The following is a 15,786-nucleotide window of genomic DNA, read 5'->3' on the forward strand; positions in this document are numbered from 1 at the left end:
ATATAGAAGAATTAGAAGGGATCTTATAGAAACCTATAAGATCATCAAAGGGCATGATAGAGTAGATAGTGGGAGATTGTTTCCCCCCCTGGTTGGAGAAACTAAAACCAGGGGTCACAGCCTTAAAATCAGAGGCAGCCCTTTCGCACTGAGTTGATGAAGAACTTCTTCACTCAAAGGGTGGTGAATGTATGGAACTCGCTACCCCAAAGGGCTGTTGACGCTCAGTCCTTGAACATATTTAAGACTGAGATAGATAGATTTCTTATTACAAAAGGTATTAAGGGATATGGGGATAAGGCAGGGTCAGGTTATTAGCTGGAGTTAGATTAGAAGATCAGCCATGATTGAATGGCGGGGCAGGCTCGAAAGGCCGAATGGCCTACTCCTGCTCCTACATGTTATGTTATGTTAGTTGGGGGATTTGTTCACCAGGACACCGGCAGAAACTCCCTTCTCTTTTTGAATAGGGCCATGGAATTTTTAACATCCACCTGAACAGGCAGATAAATAACAACAAAATTCCCTGGATTCTGAATGGTTCCCATGGAAGGTCGCAAACATAATGCCGCTATTTAAGAAGGGTGGGAGATAAAAAATGGGGAACTATCAACCAGTTAGTGTGACATCGGTGGTAGGGAAAATTCTAGAGTCCTTAATTAGGGACGTTGTCGTGGGGTATTTAGAAAATCATAACATGATTAGACAGAGTCTACATGGCTTTACGAAAGGGAAAGTGCCACATAAAAGGGTGTTGCATAAGAATAGAGCCCATGGAATTAAAGTTAATATATTAGCATGGATTGGAGTGTGGCTAACAGGAAGAAAACAGAGTAGAGATAAATGGATCCTTCTCAGATTGGCAGGATGTGACTAGTGGAGTATCACAAGGATCAGTGCTTGGGCCTCAATTATTTATAGTCTATATCAATGATTTAGATGAGGAAATAGAACTTAACATATTCGCTGACGATATGAAGCTGTGAGGATGACACAAGAAGAATGCAAAGGGAAATAGACAGGTTAGGTGAGTGGGCAAGAAGGTGGCAGATGGAGTATAATGTAGGGAAGTGTGAAGTTATTCACCTAGGTAGTAAAAATAGAAAAGCAGATTATTTTCTAGAAGGGGAGAGACTAGGTAGTGTTAGTGTTCAGAGGGATTTGGGTCTCCTTCTACACCAATCACAAAAAGTTAGTATGCAGGAACAGTAAACAACTAAGAAGGCTAATGCCATGTTGGCGTTCGTTGCAAAATGGTTAGAATACAAGAGTCTTGCTGCAGGTAAGACCGCACCTAGAATATTGTGTGCAGTTTTGGTCTGCTTATTTAAGAAAGGACATACTCACCTTAGAGGGTGTGCAGCGTAGATTCACTAGGTTGGTTCCTGGGATGAAGGGGGTTGACCTATGATAGGTTGAGTAAACTAGGTCTATATTCTCTAGTTTTCAGTTTTCACAAGACCATGCACTTTCCCATTTCGAATAGAGAGCCCAACTGTTGGGAGAAGTAGCCAAAATATGAGTGCTTGTTTGATATGATTGACAGACAGTGATACAGAACAATATGCCTCTGACACGAGAAATGGAGCCCCAACTGTATATTCCATTTGTTGACATCTTGACACAAATTTCAGAATCCAGGTTGATAATTGACAATGTAATTGCATTATTACATAAACAGATTATTTCAATTGCTCTCCCTTCTCCTTCCTTCCCTTCTTCCATCCCTTCTTTCCTCTCTCCCTCCTTCCCTCCCTCCTTCCCTCCCTCGCTCCTTCCCTCCCACCTTCCCTCCCTCCTTCCCACCCTTCTTCCACCTTCCCCTTCCCCTTTCTCTCCCACCCTACCTATATCTGTCGGAAACATAAATGAATGAAACAGGAGCCTCAGTACTGAGATGTGTCTCACAATAGTCTTTATATCTACTATAGTGCCATAACACATTGTCGAGGTGTCTCAAAGTGCTTTGAACAATACACTGTGTATTCTGAAGGCAGACAACCATTTTGCACAATGTTCCACAAAGAACGATGGAGTGACCAATTTTATTTTGGGGGATTGTTGGCCACAACACAGGGAAAGAGAAATTCCCTTCTCTTTTTGAATACTGCCATGAAATTGTTAACATCTATCTGAACAGGCAGATGGGACCTTGGTTTAACGTCTCATCCGAAGTATCAGCCATGATCAGCCATGATCTAGTTGAATGACAGAACAGGCTCAAAGGGCTGAATGAGCTATTCCTGTTCCTATGTCCTATGTCTGGACTTTTTTTCTTGAATATCAACAACAACAACAACAACTTGGATTTATATAGCGTCCTCCACGCCGGACAGCGTCTTAGAGCGCTTCACAGTAACGGATCCTGGGGCCGAGCCAGGGAGAGGGAGAGGAAGGTGACCAAAGGCACGGTCGAAGAGAAAGGTCTTCAGCAGGGACCTGAAAATAGGAAGAGAGGGAGCGAGGCGAAGGGAGTGAGGAGGGGAATTCCAGAGCCTCAGGGCACAGTGGCTGAAGGCACGGCTGCCGAGGGTGGAGCGGAGAACTCGGGGGACGAGGAGGAGGTCAGACCAGAGGAACAAAGGCAATGGGTACTGTTTTGAGGAGAGAGTAGGTCAGAGAAGTAGGGGGCTGCAGGGGAGTGGAGGGATTTGAATATAAGGGTGAGGATCTTGAAATTGATCCTCTCTGGAACAGGCAGCAGTCTGGCAAGGAATGGGGTGATCGGGGAGCGGAGTTTGGTGCGGTTGACAATGCTGGCAGCAGAGTTTTGAATGATCTGGATTTTATGGATGGTAGTGAATGGGAGACTGGCGAGGAGGGCGCTAGAATAGTCCAGCCGAGAGGTGACAAAGGCATGGACTAGGGTTTCAGTGGCTTTTGGAGAGAGGAATTGGCGGAGACGGGCGATGCGTCGGAGGTGGAAGAAGGTGGTGCTGGTGAAGGACAGGATGTGGCGGAGGAAGAATAATTGGGGGTCGAACCTGACTCCTAGGTTGCGTACAGGTTCGGAGAGTTTTAGGGGGAGGTCGAGTAGGTGGAGGAGGTGAGAGCCGTGAGATTTTAGACATTGACGAGAGCCAAAGAGTATGGCTTCCAACGTTCAGCTGAAAGAAGTTTGCACTCATCCAGCCCCTGAGGTCTGACAAGGCAGGCTGACAGAACATCAGGGGACTGGGGGTCGCAAAGAGAGGTGGGAAAATAGAGTGGGTGAGAGGGAGGAGGGAGAGATGGGGAGGAAGGAATGTAGGATGGGGTGGTGGTAGCAGCAGATGATGAGGCAGGTGAGGGGGGCAGAGAGGGTATGGTGGTGGGTGACAAGAGGCAGGTGGGTGAGGCTGCCTGGCGGATGTTGTGAATTTTAGATGAAAAGAAGTCCATGACCTCCTCACACTTGGCATTTGATGTGAAGATTGAGGAGGCCTGAGTGGGGGCATGGAGGGGGTAGTGGGTGGTGGAAAAAAGGATTTTAGGGTTGTGTTTAGCCACCAAGATGATGTTGGAGTAGAAGGCTGCTTCAGGATCTCCGTGGGTGGAAGGCCAGAGGGATAGGATATTTGATGATGCGAAGGCCTTTGTGAGGGTCTCAGGGGGTAGCCTTTTCCGAGGGCAGTAGAGGATGGTTGAGGGCTTGGTGGAGAAGAGAGGGATCTGAGAGAAGAAAGAGATGAGGAAGTGGTCCGAGATGGCCTTGTCCACTATGCTGAGGTTGGAAATGTCAAGGCCGTGGGTGATGACGAGGTCAATTGCATCACCACGGTTGTGGGTGGGTGAATTTATATGGAGGGTGAGGTTTAGGGAGGAGAGGAGGGCAGTGAAGTTGGCAGAAGTAGTGCAAGGGATGTTTAGGTGGAGGTTGAAATCGCCCATGATGAGTAGGCGCTCGGAGCAGAAGGGACAGGGAAGAGAGAAGAGTGGAGATGTCTGTGTGGAAGGAGCTGGGGGGCTTAGGGGGGCGATAGACAAGGAGGATTTTCAATGGGAGAGAGGGGTGGAAGAGGGTGAGGTGCTCTAAGGAGGGGAAGCAGCCAGAGGAGTAGGGGGTAAGACCAAGGGAGGCTTTGGAAATGAAGGCCACCCCGCCACCACGCTGGTTTGGACGGGGTGGGTGGGGTGTCGTGAAAAGTGTAGCTTGGAGGGGAGGCTTCCACTAGAGGTCATTGGAGGAGAGCCACGTTTCAGTGAGCCCAAGAATGTCAAGGTGCTCGTCCAGGATAAGATCGTGGATGGGTGAGAGTTTTATTTGAGAAGCCTAGCTGTGTATAAAGCACACAGATGTTTTGGAGGGAAATGCGGGTGGGTTTGCTGGAGTGGGGGGGAGGGAGGAGAGAGTGGTGCGGAGAGGATTTTCGGGTGTGCAGGAGAGATGGTTGTGGAGAGTGGTGTGTGTGGAGAGCTGGGGAGGGTACTTATGAGGGAGGGGGAAGTTGGGTTTGCCTTAAGGAGGCGGTTTGAGTGGAGGGAGTGAATGATTGGACACGTGGGGTTGCTGTTCTGGAGGATGCCCAGGCTGGAGCAGAGGGAAGTGGTGATGGGGTTGAGGAGAGAGAGAAGGCGGGGAGGGCGGTGGGAGAGAAGGACAGAGGGGGAATAGCGGATAGATGGGGGTGGGAGAGACATTTAGAATGGAAGGGGGAGGCTGGGTTGGAGCGGCAGCCAAAACGCACACCCAGAGACCGGGAGCGAATGATCAGCAGGACAGCATCAGCCCTCAGGCTGTGTTATCACGGCTGGGATGGCAGTGGCAGCAGCTGCCAGGCCATTGTTGTTGTTGTTGCTGGTGTTTTAACTGTGACGTCACATCATCTGTACTTATCTAGGTCAACAATTCCAAGGCTCTTTCAGGCAGTTTCTAAGAAATTACATTCCAAACTCACCTTTTAACAGCATCGGACGATCAATGTGTTGGGGTGGGGCGGAGGGGAGGCGGGAGGGGAGATCACACGATCAGTCTGCAGTTCACACAGACTTTGAACATAAGAATATAAAAACATGCTAGACGGAAAAAGACCAATAGCCATCTAGTTCTCCTTCCACGTTCCTGGCGGTCGCATGCGCATGTATCCCAAACTACCTATGTATTATATCCCATAATGTTACTTCCTAAAGGAAAACTATCTAATCTGTGTTTCAAAGAATCAACACACCATCTCCGTAGTGAGCCTGTTCCACAGGCTCACTCTTCGTTCACTGAAATAATGTTTGTATAGATCCTTTCTGAATTTACTCCCCTTCAATCACAGGCCATGTCCTCTGGTTTTTGCTATTCTGGACAAGTTGAAACAGCCAGTCATGATCTATATTGTCTGGCCCTTTTCTCAATCTTCTCTTTTCCAGTGTGAACATGCCCAATTTACTTAGTCGCTCCTCATAGACCAGTCCCTCCATTCCCTCAGTCATTTTGGTTGCCCTCCTCTGTATCTTCTCGATTTCTCCAATATCCTTTTTGTACTGCGGCTACCAGAACTGTACAAGCTTCAATTGATTGTTAATCAGGAACCGCAGGTCCTTTTTCATTTTCCATACATATTATTTTCCTTCCGTTCAAATAATAGTCCCTTCCAAGATTTTTTGTCCCCATGTGAAGTACTTTACATTAATTTCATCTGCCACTGATCTGTCCTATTCCCAAGTATGTTCAATTCCTCCCTTAATCTATCTTGATCAGCTTTGCAAACTACCTCCTTCATTAACTTGGTGTCATCTGGAAACTTAGTCACTGTGCAAGAGACTCCTAGTTCTAGATCATGTATAAAAATATTAAACAAAAGAGGTCCCAAAACTCCACTGGTAAAATTTTCCCAGTCATAATGACATTCCCTGTACCATCACCCTTTGAGTTCTTACGATCAACCATTCCATTGTAATATACCTCCACTGATTCACGCTTTCTTTACTTTCAGTACAAAACCGTTACTGAAATCCAGATATTCACCATCCACAGCCTTACCTTTATCAAGCTCCCTTGTCGCACGGTCAAAGAAAACCAGTAAAGTAGATTGGCCAAGCCACCGGGCTTGGCCAACAATCCCCCGAAAAAATAGGGTAATTAATTTCATGGCTGGTTCCTCACACTCGTCATCAAAACCCTTCATGCCCTGGAACCTCTCTACCCCTCAACCTAGTTACTCCCCAATCCACAACCCGTAGCCTCCATTCAACTGGCTCTGAGCTCCTGCTTGTCCCCTCCGCTCCACCATCTGCAGCTATGCTTTCAGCCACTATTCCCCGATAATCTGGAACTCTCTCCCTCAATTGCTACACCTTGCCCCCTCCTGCCTCATCTTCGAATTGCGCCTGACGACTTTCCTCTTCACCTCCCCAGCTCGGCTTCAGGCTACACCACTGTCAAGCGTTCTGAGATGCTGGCATGCATAAAGGGCGCTATATAAATTAAAGTGGTTTGTGGGATATTGTTGTATGCAAATTGGCTGCTACGTTCACCCACAAAATACAGTCACTTCACTTAAGAGGAAATTCTGTGAAGTGCTTTGAAACAACCTACTGATATTAAGGGTGTAATACCAAATGTAAGGATTTTTATTATTATTAATTATTATTATTATTAATTCTGACCTTCCCATGGGGGAGCTCTTTGCTCAACGCTGACTGCACATTGCCTGTGCAATACTCACATTGAAGTACGAGCTTTTCATTGTGAAGTTCTCTAGCTTGGTGATTAGAGCATTCGTCTCGCAAGCAAGGATCCGGGTTTGATTCCTGGGCGGGACAAAACCATAGGCAGGTTTTTTTACACTCTCCTGTTTACCTAGCAGTAAGTAGGAACTCGGTGATTAGTCGATTGGTGGATCACTTTTCTGGGGTTAATAACTCCTCTAAAAATAATAATGAATAAATAAATTTGGTCACTCAATCCACGACTGTTTGTGGGACATTACTGTGCACAATTGGCTGCCGCGTTTCATCTAGTCAATCCACTTTGCAATATATTCTGTGAAGCACTTTGAGACGTCTCAATAACGTGATAAGGTGCTATATCAAATGCAAGGATCATTATTATAACAGTGATGCAACAGCATTCACAGATTAAAGCTGAGCAGCTGTATTTGGGATCTCCTTGCCCTGCCATGGTATTGGCAGCCTAATTCGAATACACCCAGGGATGTATCAACCTCGGAGGCAGTGGGATGATTGACGTACAAATTAATGCTGTCAGACCCACGAGATGCACAGTCGAGTCCGCATTTCTCCACGCTTGTTTCAAGGATGATTTACCCCCTGCAGATATTACTAATGTTTTAAATTACCTTAATGGGTCAGAGTGGGTAATTTGCAAACACGCTGTGGTAATTTTCACCCAAGTGTGGTGGTGGTGTGGAATGATTGACCAGATTTTATTGTAACATGTCAGTTCACTGCAGCTAAACAAAGTAAATCGGACTTGAATTTGTTGTGATTATTGTTCAAAGTGTTCACAGTTCCCGTCCCCTTATACAGTGTTAACTGTTTCTTTGCTGTCACATACTATAATCAATGTATTTTTACACATCACCTTTTACGTCGCACAGCGCTTCAGAAAATAATAACAATAATTATCATTAACAATAATTTGCATTTGATATAGCGTCTTATCGCATCATTGAGACATCTCGAAGGGCTTCACAGATTATACTGTCAAGTACATTGATGAAATGTAGCAGCCAATTGTGCACAGTAGTGTCCCATAAACTGTCATGGATTGAGTCTTCAAATTTTTTAGAGGGATTATTAACCCCGGAAAGCCATTCACGTATTGACTAACAACCAGGTTCCTACTTACTGCTAGGTAAACAAAGGCGTTTGAAGTAACAAAAGTTGCCTACGGTTTGCCTCGCCCGAGAATCAAACTCAGATACTCTCGCTTGCGAGGCGAGCAGACTAACCACTCCACGTGGGACTCCACGTAGAATAGTATTGAAATGTTCTGTCCCCATCTGTGCACTAGATTCAGTACGTTACAAATTGTAGATACATGTCAAAGAGTTTAATTATCAACATTTTCCTGAAAGCCTTCAAGTCGTCCTTTCAATGTGTGCTGCCTGTTGCTCGATACTGGGACCTGTCACCTGGAGTAAGAGGTTGAGAAAGCTTTCTCAGAAGCATTCATGCTGGTGGTTAGCACACTCACCTTGTAAGCGAGAGGACCCCAGCTTTGATTCTTGGGCAGGGAACTCAGAAAGGCAAGGGATAAATAGACTGCATTGACTCTGAAGCTCAGTGGTTAGAGGCCTCGCCTCGCAAGCGAGTGGACATGGGTTTGATTCCTGTAGCTGTGGAGTCCTGTAGCTCAGTGGTTAGAGCATTCGCTTTGCAAGCGAGAGACCTGAGTTCAATTCCAGGCAGGGCGAAACTTGGACAAGTTTCCTATCTCCACACGCCTAATAATAATCCCTCCAAAACCAAAAACAATAATTTTCAATCTACGACTGTTTGTGGGACATTGCTGTGCGCAATTGGCTGCCGCGTTCGCCCACAAATATACAGTCAATTCACCTTACAGTGTGTTCTGTGAAGCGCTTTGGGACGTCCTCCCGACGTGAAAAGCGCTATATCAAATGCAAGGATTATTAGTATTATTATTATTCCCAGGTAGGGCAAAACGTTGGGCACGTTAACTTACTGCACATGCCTCTATTTACCTAGCAGCAAGTAATAACCTGGTTGGTAATAGATTGGCGCATTGCTTTTCCGAGGGTAATAATTCCTTCAAAATAAGAAAAAATTATTTGGTCACTCAATCCATGACTGTTTGTGCGACACCGCTGTGCGCAATTGCGTGCCACGTTTCGCCCACAAAATATATGGATGCCTGTATGATACGCATGAAATCCCACTCCCTCCATGAGCTTTTCCCACAGCAGGGAAACTCCTCTGGTTAAGGTCATAATAACATCCTGACCATGTGTGACCAGGGCTCCCTCTGCCTCCTCATCCTCCTCGATCTCTCCGCCTCTTTTGACACTGGACCATTTAATCCTCCTCTACCGCCTCTCCTCCCACCTCAACCTCCAAGGTTTTGTCCTTGACTGGTTCAGATCCTACCTTTCACACCGCCTACACTTCGTCTCAGCAAACGGCTTCTCCTCCGGAAAGCCGCTCTATAAATGTAATTTTGTTGTTGTTGTTGTTGATGAGGGTTTCGGCGGCCTGCAGTGTGAGACTGTGGCGGGGTGGGGCAATGTTGCAGAGGTAGCGGGTCATGGTACAGATGTGGGGTAGAAAGGACACTTGAGGGTCAAACAAGATGCCAAGGTTTCTGACTGGCTCGGTGAGGTGGAGTGTGCATCCTTGGATGGTAAGGCTGTCAGTACCTGAGGTGTGGAGGCGCTGACTGGAGTCAATCAGGAGGGCCTCGGTCTTGTTGACATACACTGTAAAGTGCAATGACTGTGTATTTTGTGGGAGAAACACTGCAGCTAATTGCGCACAGCAGTGTCCCATAAACAATCGTGGATTGAGTGGCCAATTTATTTTGAAGGGATTATGTTAGAACAGACACCAGGAAGCTTTTCTTTGCCCAGAGGGCAATGAACAACTGGAACAGGTTACCGGGAAAAGTGGTTGAGGCCAGGACACTGGGACTCATTTTAAAAGCAGCTTGATGCTGTGATGGAGGCATGGTACGGTGGGCGTGTGGAAGGATGAGATCAGAAGATGGGATAATAATAAATAATAATTCTTGCATTTTATGTAGCCCCATTGTTTTGAAGAGATTATCAGTCCCAGAAAGCACTCCGCCAATCATCTAATAACTGGGTTCCTACTCACTGCTACGTAATAGAGGTTTGTGTGGTGTAAGAAAACTTGCCTAACGTTTTACCCTGCTCGGGAATCAAACCCAGATCCTCTCGCTTGCGAGGTGAGTGTTCTAACCACAACACTACGAAACTCTACAATGGCTCCCTGCAATGAGCATGTGCACAGCACGTGGTTTTATACCATGTGGCAGGAAGCCAAAAGCACTGTTCATTATAACTGAGCTGACGGAAGCGGGATGAGAGGTTTAACAACAAGTGCATTGCAACACACAGTAAATAAAGTACAAAAGACAGAGAGTAAGAGAGGTAAAAGCAATTAAATTACAAAGTGGGTGTCAGAACATTACCCACTATTGTGTTCTTAATTAAATTAACTTTGATGAATGGGGTGTCATTTTCAGAAACAGTAATGTAACCGTTCCGACCGCACATTCATCACATCCAAGCTCGTATATGTTAACTCCCTGCTTGTCAGCCTTCCCAATTCTTCCCTCCACAAGCTGTAGATCATCCGGAACTCTGCAGCTCGTGTCCTCTCCCACACCAAGCTCCATAACCCTATCATCCCCACCTTCGCCTGGCTCCACTGGCTCCCCATCTCCCAGAGGATAGAAGTCAAAATTCTCATCCTGGCATTCAAAGTCCTCCCTTCCTCTGTGACCTGCTAACTCCATATCGTCCTGTCCGCTCCCTCCGCTCAGCGGTCTACAGTCTGCTCCGTGTCCCCCACCTGTCGCACCCCACCATCAGTGGTCAGGCCTTCAGCCTCTCTTCCTCCACCCTTTGGAACACTGTCCCACATTCCTTTGCCTTGCTCCCTGCCGCATCTCCTTCAAGGCACATCTCAAAACCCTCCTCTTCGAACAAATCTTCAGTCACCCTCCTACTCCCACCCCCTCTGCCCTCCACCCAATCTGATCCCAAAGCCCTGCTCAGGTCCAAATCCAGTGCCTTGGGACGTCCTCTTGACACAAAAGGTGCTATACAATGTAATTTGTTGTTGTTGCCACAAAATACAGTCACTGCCCTTTACAGTAAAACTTTTGAAGCGCTTTGAGCATCCTCCTGATACAAAAGGCGCTGTATCAAACATAAGGATTATTATGTTGTTCAGTGTGGCATAATGGTCACCTATGGTCAGGGCTCCTCTGTGTCCCTGTGTTGCATTGCCCTGTGCTGAGCACCATGCATTAATTTTCAGACTTGGGAATGGTGGACCCTGTTTCTATTGCTATTGGAGAGGCTTCAATCTGGCCACTGACTCCATTCTTTGTACTGGCGCTTTGTACCAAGACTCAGACAAAACATTAAAGTATTGGAGCCAGCAACAGTGACTTGATATCATAGAATCATAGAATTACACAGCACAGAAGGAGGCCATTCGGCCCATCGTGTCTGTGCTAGCTCTTTGAAAAGAGCTATCCAATTCAACCCCACTCCCCTACTCTCTCTCCATTGCTCTGCAAACTTGTCCTCCCTAAATAATTATCTACTTCTCTCTTAAAAGTTGTTGTCGAATCGGCTTCCACCACCCTTTATGTATTCCAGATCCGAACAACTCGCTGTGTAAAAAAAAATTTCTCCTCACCTCCGCTCTGTTTCTTTTAACAACTATTTTAAATCGGTGTCCTTGGGTTACCGACCCACCCGCCAGTGGAAATAGTTTGTCCTTGTTCACCCTATCGAATCCCCCCATAATTTTGAAAATGTCTATTAAATCTCCTCTTAACCTTCTCTGCTCCAAGGAGAATAATCCTAGTTTCTCTAGCCTCTCCCGATAACTGAAGTCCCTCATTCCTGGTACCATCCTGATAAATCTCCTTTCCACCCTCTCCAATGCCTTGACATCCTTCCCAGAACTGAACACAGTACTCTAGCTGAGGTCTAACCAATGTTTTATAAAGGTTCATCATAACTTCCTGACTCTTGTATTCTATTCTTTTTATAAAGCCGAGTATCCCATATGCTTTTTTAACAGCTTTATCAATCTGTCCTACGACCTTCAAATATTTACATATAAGAACCCCCAGGTCTCTCTATTCCTTCACTCCTGTTAAGATTGTACCATCAGCTTATATTGCCTCTCCTCATTCTTCCTCTCAAAATACATCACTTTGCATTTCTCCACATTAATCTTCATCTGCCACCTGTTTGCCCAGCTTACCAGTCTGTCTATGTCCTCTTGCAGTCTGCTACTATCCTCCTCACTGTTTACTACTTTTCCTAGCTTAGTGTCATCTGCAAACTTGGAAATTGTACTCCCTATACCCAAGTCCAGGTCATTTATATAGATCAAAAACAGCAATGGTCCCAATACCTACCCCTGGGGGACACCACTGCATACTTCCCTCCAGTCAGAAAAACAACTGTTCACCACCACTCTCAGCTTTCTGTCTCCCAGCCAGTTCTTTATCCATGCTGCCACTGTCCCTTTAATACGGTGGGCTTCTATTTTGCTTACTAGTCTCTTATGTGGCATTTTATCAAACGCCTTTTGAAAATCCATATAAACTACATCAACTGCACTACCTTCACCCTCTGTTACTTCATAACATGATTTTTTAGACATAATTTGCCTTTAACAAATCTGCATTGGTTGTCCTTTATTAACCCGTATTTTTCTAAGTGAATGTGAAGGGCAATATCTTTTAAACCTCTAAACTTTTAAACTTTGGCATATAAGACATGCATTTGGGCAGATTTTGAGACGTGGGTGTTGTGTGAAATACAAAAGAGGTCATCAGCTTTTAGTTTTTTTTGTTTGTTTTGGTCAGTTGGGTGTCTGACACATGCGGAAACCCATCCCCATGCTTAAGAGTATCCAAACCAAACTGAGAATTCCATGGATCCCACCTACCCATAGAAATTCCAGAGATAGATTATTGGAATGGAATGCGCATTCTCTCCCTGGAGGGATGCATCCTGCTGACCTAATTCCAGGAAGTATTAGGCTTGGGGACCCCAGAGAGTGCATTGAGGTACGCTGAAGTCTAACCAGCTAATACTGCAGAGCTTGCCATTGATAGTACTGTCTGGCAAGCTTCCCTGCTGCTTGTCCAACTAGGATCATCCTACCCATTAGTGCTTTGACTTGCAGGGCTAAGAGGAGCTGAGTGGGATGACTCCCACAGTGACTGTTCTGCCCTTCCAAGTCCTCTTGTCATCCTGTGCTGTCATCAGAGTGCTCTGGAGTACTGTGGACTTGCCTGGCTTAGGAACCAAGACCGTCGCAGACTCAATTCTGACATAACTGCTTGTTAAGAAAGTATTGTCGGCATTCTCAGCTCTTCCCTCCACAAGCTGCAGATCATCCTGAACTCTGCAGCTCATGTCAATTCAGCGCTTGAAATCAGCAAGAGTAAAATAAAATAAATGGAATGGGTGGAGATTTGGCTGGCCCTTCTCAATCTCTCCCGTGTCTGCTCAGGTCAAGGCTGCCTGTTACAATTTCTTGAGTACAATTTTGACCGATGTGAATGCATCGCGGGTGTACAGAGAACGGTGCATCTTTTATCGCTGTATCTCGAGTGGTTTGTCAGCCTCCTGAGTCTGTGTGGAGTAAATGCCAACAGAGCAGGGCAATGACTTTGCGAGGCAGGGATTTTTCAAAGTTCTGTTTACACGGAGATTGCAGATGAACTGTAATTTTAGGCAATTGCGGCAATCCATTTGTGCAAGCAGTGTACCACAGAGAGCCATGATGGATTGAGTAACCAATTTTATTTGGGAAATTGTTGGCCAGGACATCAGGAGAGAGTCGAAGAGCGCTATGGGATCTTTAACGTCAACCTGTACTCCCATGACCCCAGTCCTTGACGGACTCCATTGGCTCCCTATCACCAAATGAATCGATTTCAAAATCTTCACACTCCTCTACAAATCCCTTCATGCCCTGACTCCTCCCTACCTCTCCGACCTGTTTTTACTCCATTCCACTACTTGATGCCTCCACTCAACTAGCTCCAGATTCCTGCTCGTCCCTTGTACCCTCTGCTCCACCATCGATGGCCAAGCTTCAGCCACTACGCCCTGAAGCTTCGGAACCCTCTCCCCCAATTTCTCCACCTTGCCCCCTCCTTCCCCTCCTTTATATCACCACTGAAGACCTTTTTTACCATACTTACGGTCATCTCCTCCTTCCCCTCGGCTCGACAACAGGCTCCAATACTGGTAAGCACCATCCGAGTCGCTGCCCCATTTGAAGGGGCTATATAAATGCAAGTTTGTGTTGGAGGGTCAACCTAGACTAAGTGGGTTCAAGGTCTGGTATGGGGCTTGTACCTTCTGACTTGGAAGCGAGAGCTCTACTGACAATGGATTGGGTTCCATTATTGCCTGGAAGGACTGAAAAAAAAACTATTATTTTTATTTTGGATGCAATAAGACCACTGGTTTCCCAAGCACACAATCCCCTTCATGTTTCAGAAGTTACAACAAAATAGTAAAAACTAATTCTTAGGATTCACACACGCCAGATTAAATGGAGTCGATTGGATCCATTCTGAAAGTCGCTTCAATGTTACACTTCATCTCAAAGTTACAGGGAATTTAATCTCCTCTTGTGTGAATGTGTTTACATTTACAAAAAAAAGTTGTGTGAATTGGGATTGATCTGAAGCGATCAATCACAATTCAAGCATTGGATTAAAAATCTAATCGGCATCATGAGTCTGGGCCTCTGTTTACCTAGCAGTAAGTAAAAACCTGATTGTTAGTCGGTTGGCAGATCGCTTTCTGGGGATAAAACAAATGTGTTAATTCAATTCACGACTGTGGTGCGCAATTGGCTGTCGTGTTGTGCCCACAAAATCCGCTAGACAGTAGTTCTTTGAAGCGCTTTGAGATGTCTCCGTGACGTGATAAGGCGCTATATCAAATACAAGGATTATTATTATTATTATGACTAATTGGAGCATCCCTGAGTCAGAATTGAAACCCAATTCTTCCATTTGTTTTTCCTGAAGAATGATCAAACAGATGGCTTTTGATTGATGTGTGTCATGTAATGTCATCAATATTTCAATCTATTGCTGCAATACTGTCAGCCTAACTCGATTGGCAGCACTGTCGAGTCAAAATAATGATGATAATAATAATATAATAATAATAATCCTTGCATTAGATATAGTACCTTACCAGGTGGGTGAGATGTGTCAAAGCGCTTCACAGACTATACTGTAAGGTGAATTAACTGAGTACTTTGTGGGTGAAACCCAGACAACAGTGTCCCACAAACAGTAGTGGATTGTGTAACTGCCTGTTTCGCCCTCAAAATACACATTCAATCCACTTTACAATAAGCGCTTTGAGATGTCTCAAATGCAAGGATTATTATTATCATTATTATTTCGATTCGCACTCTCCCAGAAGGCTGGCTGAATTCTGATATTCGGTTGTCAGTTCAACTCCAAAGAGATCACGCTTACCTCCAGTTTGGCTTAAACATAAGGCAGCCACAAGCCAATCGAAAGGAGACCTTGGGGAGGGAGAGAAAAATGGAAAGACCCTGTGGGGGAACGAGAATTTTTGCTGACAGGTTGTGTTGTGTTGCATGTCCACAGGTCTCCCTCGGTCTGGTGCATGCCCGAGCGTCACACATTATCTGGCCTCCCAGTCGCTGGATGAAGCTTCAGTCGGAGCTGCCGAACAAGCGAAAGCCCGTACTGGGTGGGGAGGAAGACAACTGCGAGTAGCCACCCTGCACTCGATGAACCCCTGTCTCAAAGTGTCTGTAGCATTGTGGTTAGTGCCTCCCTCTTGTCACATTGTACAAGTGTGTGTGAAAGAGGACTGGGATTCGATTCCCGGGCAGGGTGAAACCTTAAGCAAGTTTTCCGGCTCCACACTCCTCTGTTTACCTAGCAGTAAGTAGGAACCCAGTTGTCAGTCAATTGGCAGATCTCTTTCCTTGGTAATAATCCCTCAAAAAGAAATTGTTCAATCAATCCACGACTGTTTTGGGGATATTGTTGTGCACAATTGGCTGCTGCATTTCACCCATAAAATCCACTTTACAATATATCCTGTG

The 15,786-nt window shown here is 45.7% G+C and overlaps 1 protein-coding gene across 1 annotated transcript in view; it reads left to right on the plus strand.

Annotated features, from left to right (window-relative positions):
• immp2l (inner mitochondrial membrane peptidase subunit 2) overlaps positions 1-15,569 on the plus strand; it is a 324,690-nt gene extending 309,121 nt beyond the window's left edge. The window contains exon 6 of the mRNA XM_007905133.2: positions 15,320-15,569. Coding sequence (XP_007903324.1) covers positions 15,320-15,451 — 132 coding nt within the window. The 3' untranslated portion in view covers positions 15,452-15,569. The remainder of the gene's footprint in view (positions 1-15,319) is intronic.
• Positions 15,570-15,786: the final 217 nt, after the last annotated feature.

The sequence above is a fragment of the Callorhinchus milii genome, unplaced genomic scaffold (assembly GCF_018977255.1).
Source record: "Callorhinchus milii isolate IMCB2004 unplaced genomic scaffold, IMCB_Cmil_1.0 Scaffold5, whole genome shotgun sequence".
Taxonomy (NCBI): Eukaryota; Metazoa; Chordata; class Chondrichthyes; order Chimaeriformes; family Callorhinchidae; genus Callorhinchus; species Callorhinchus milii.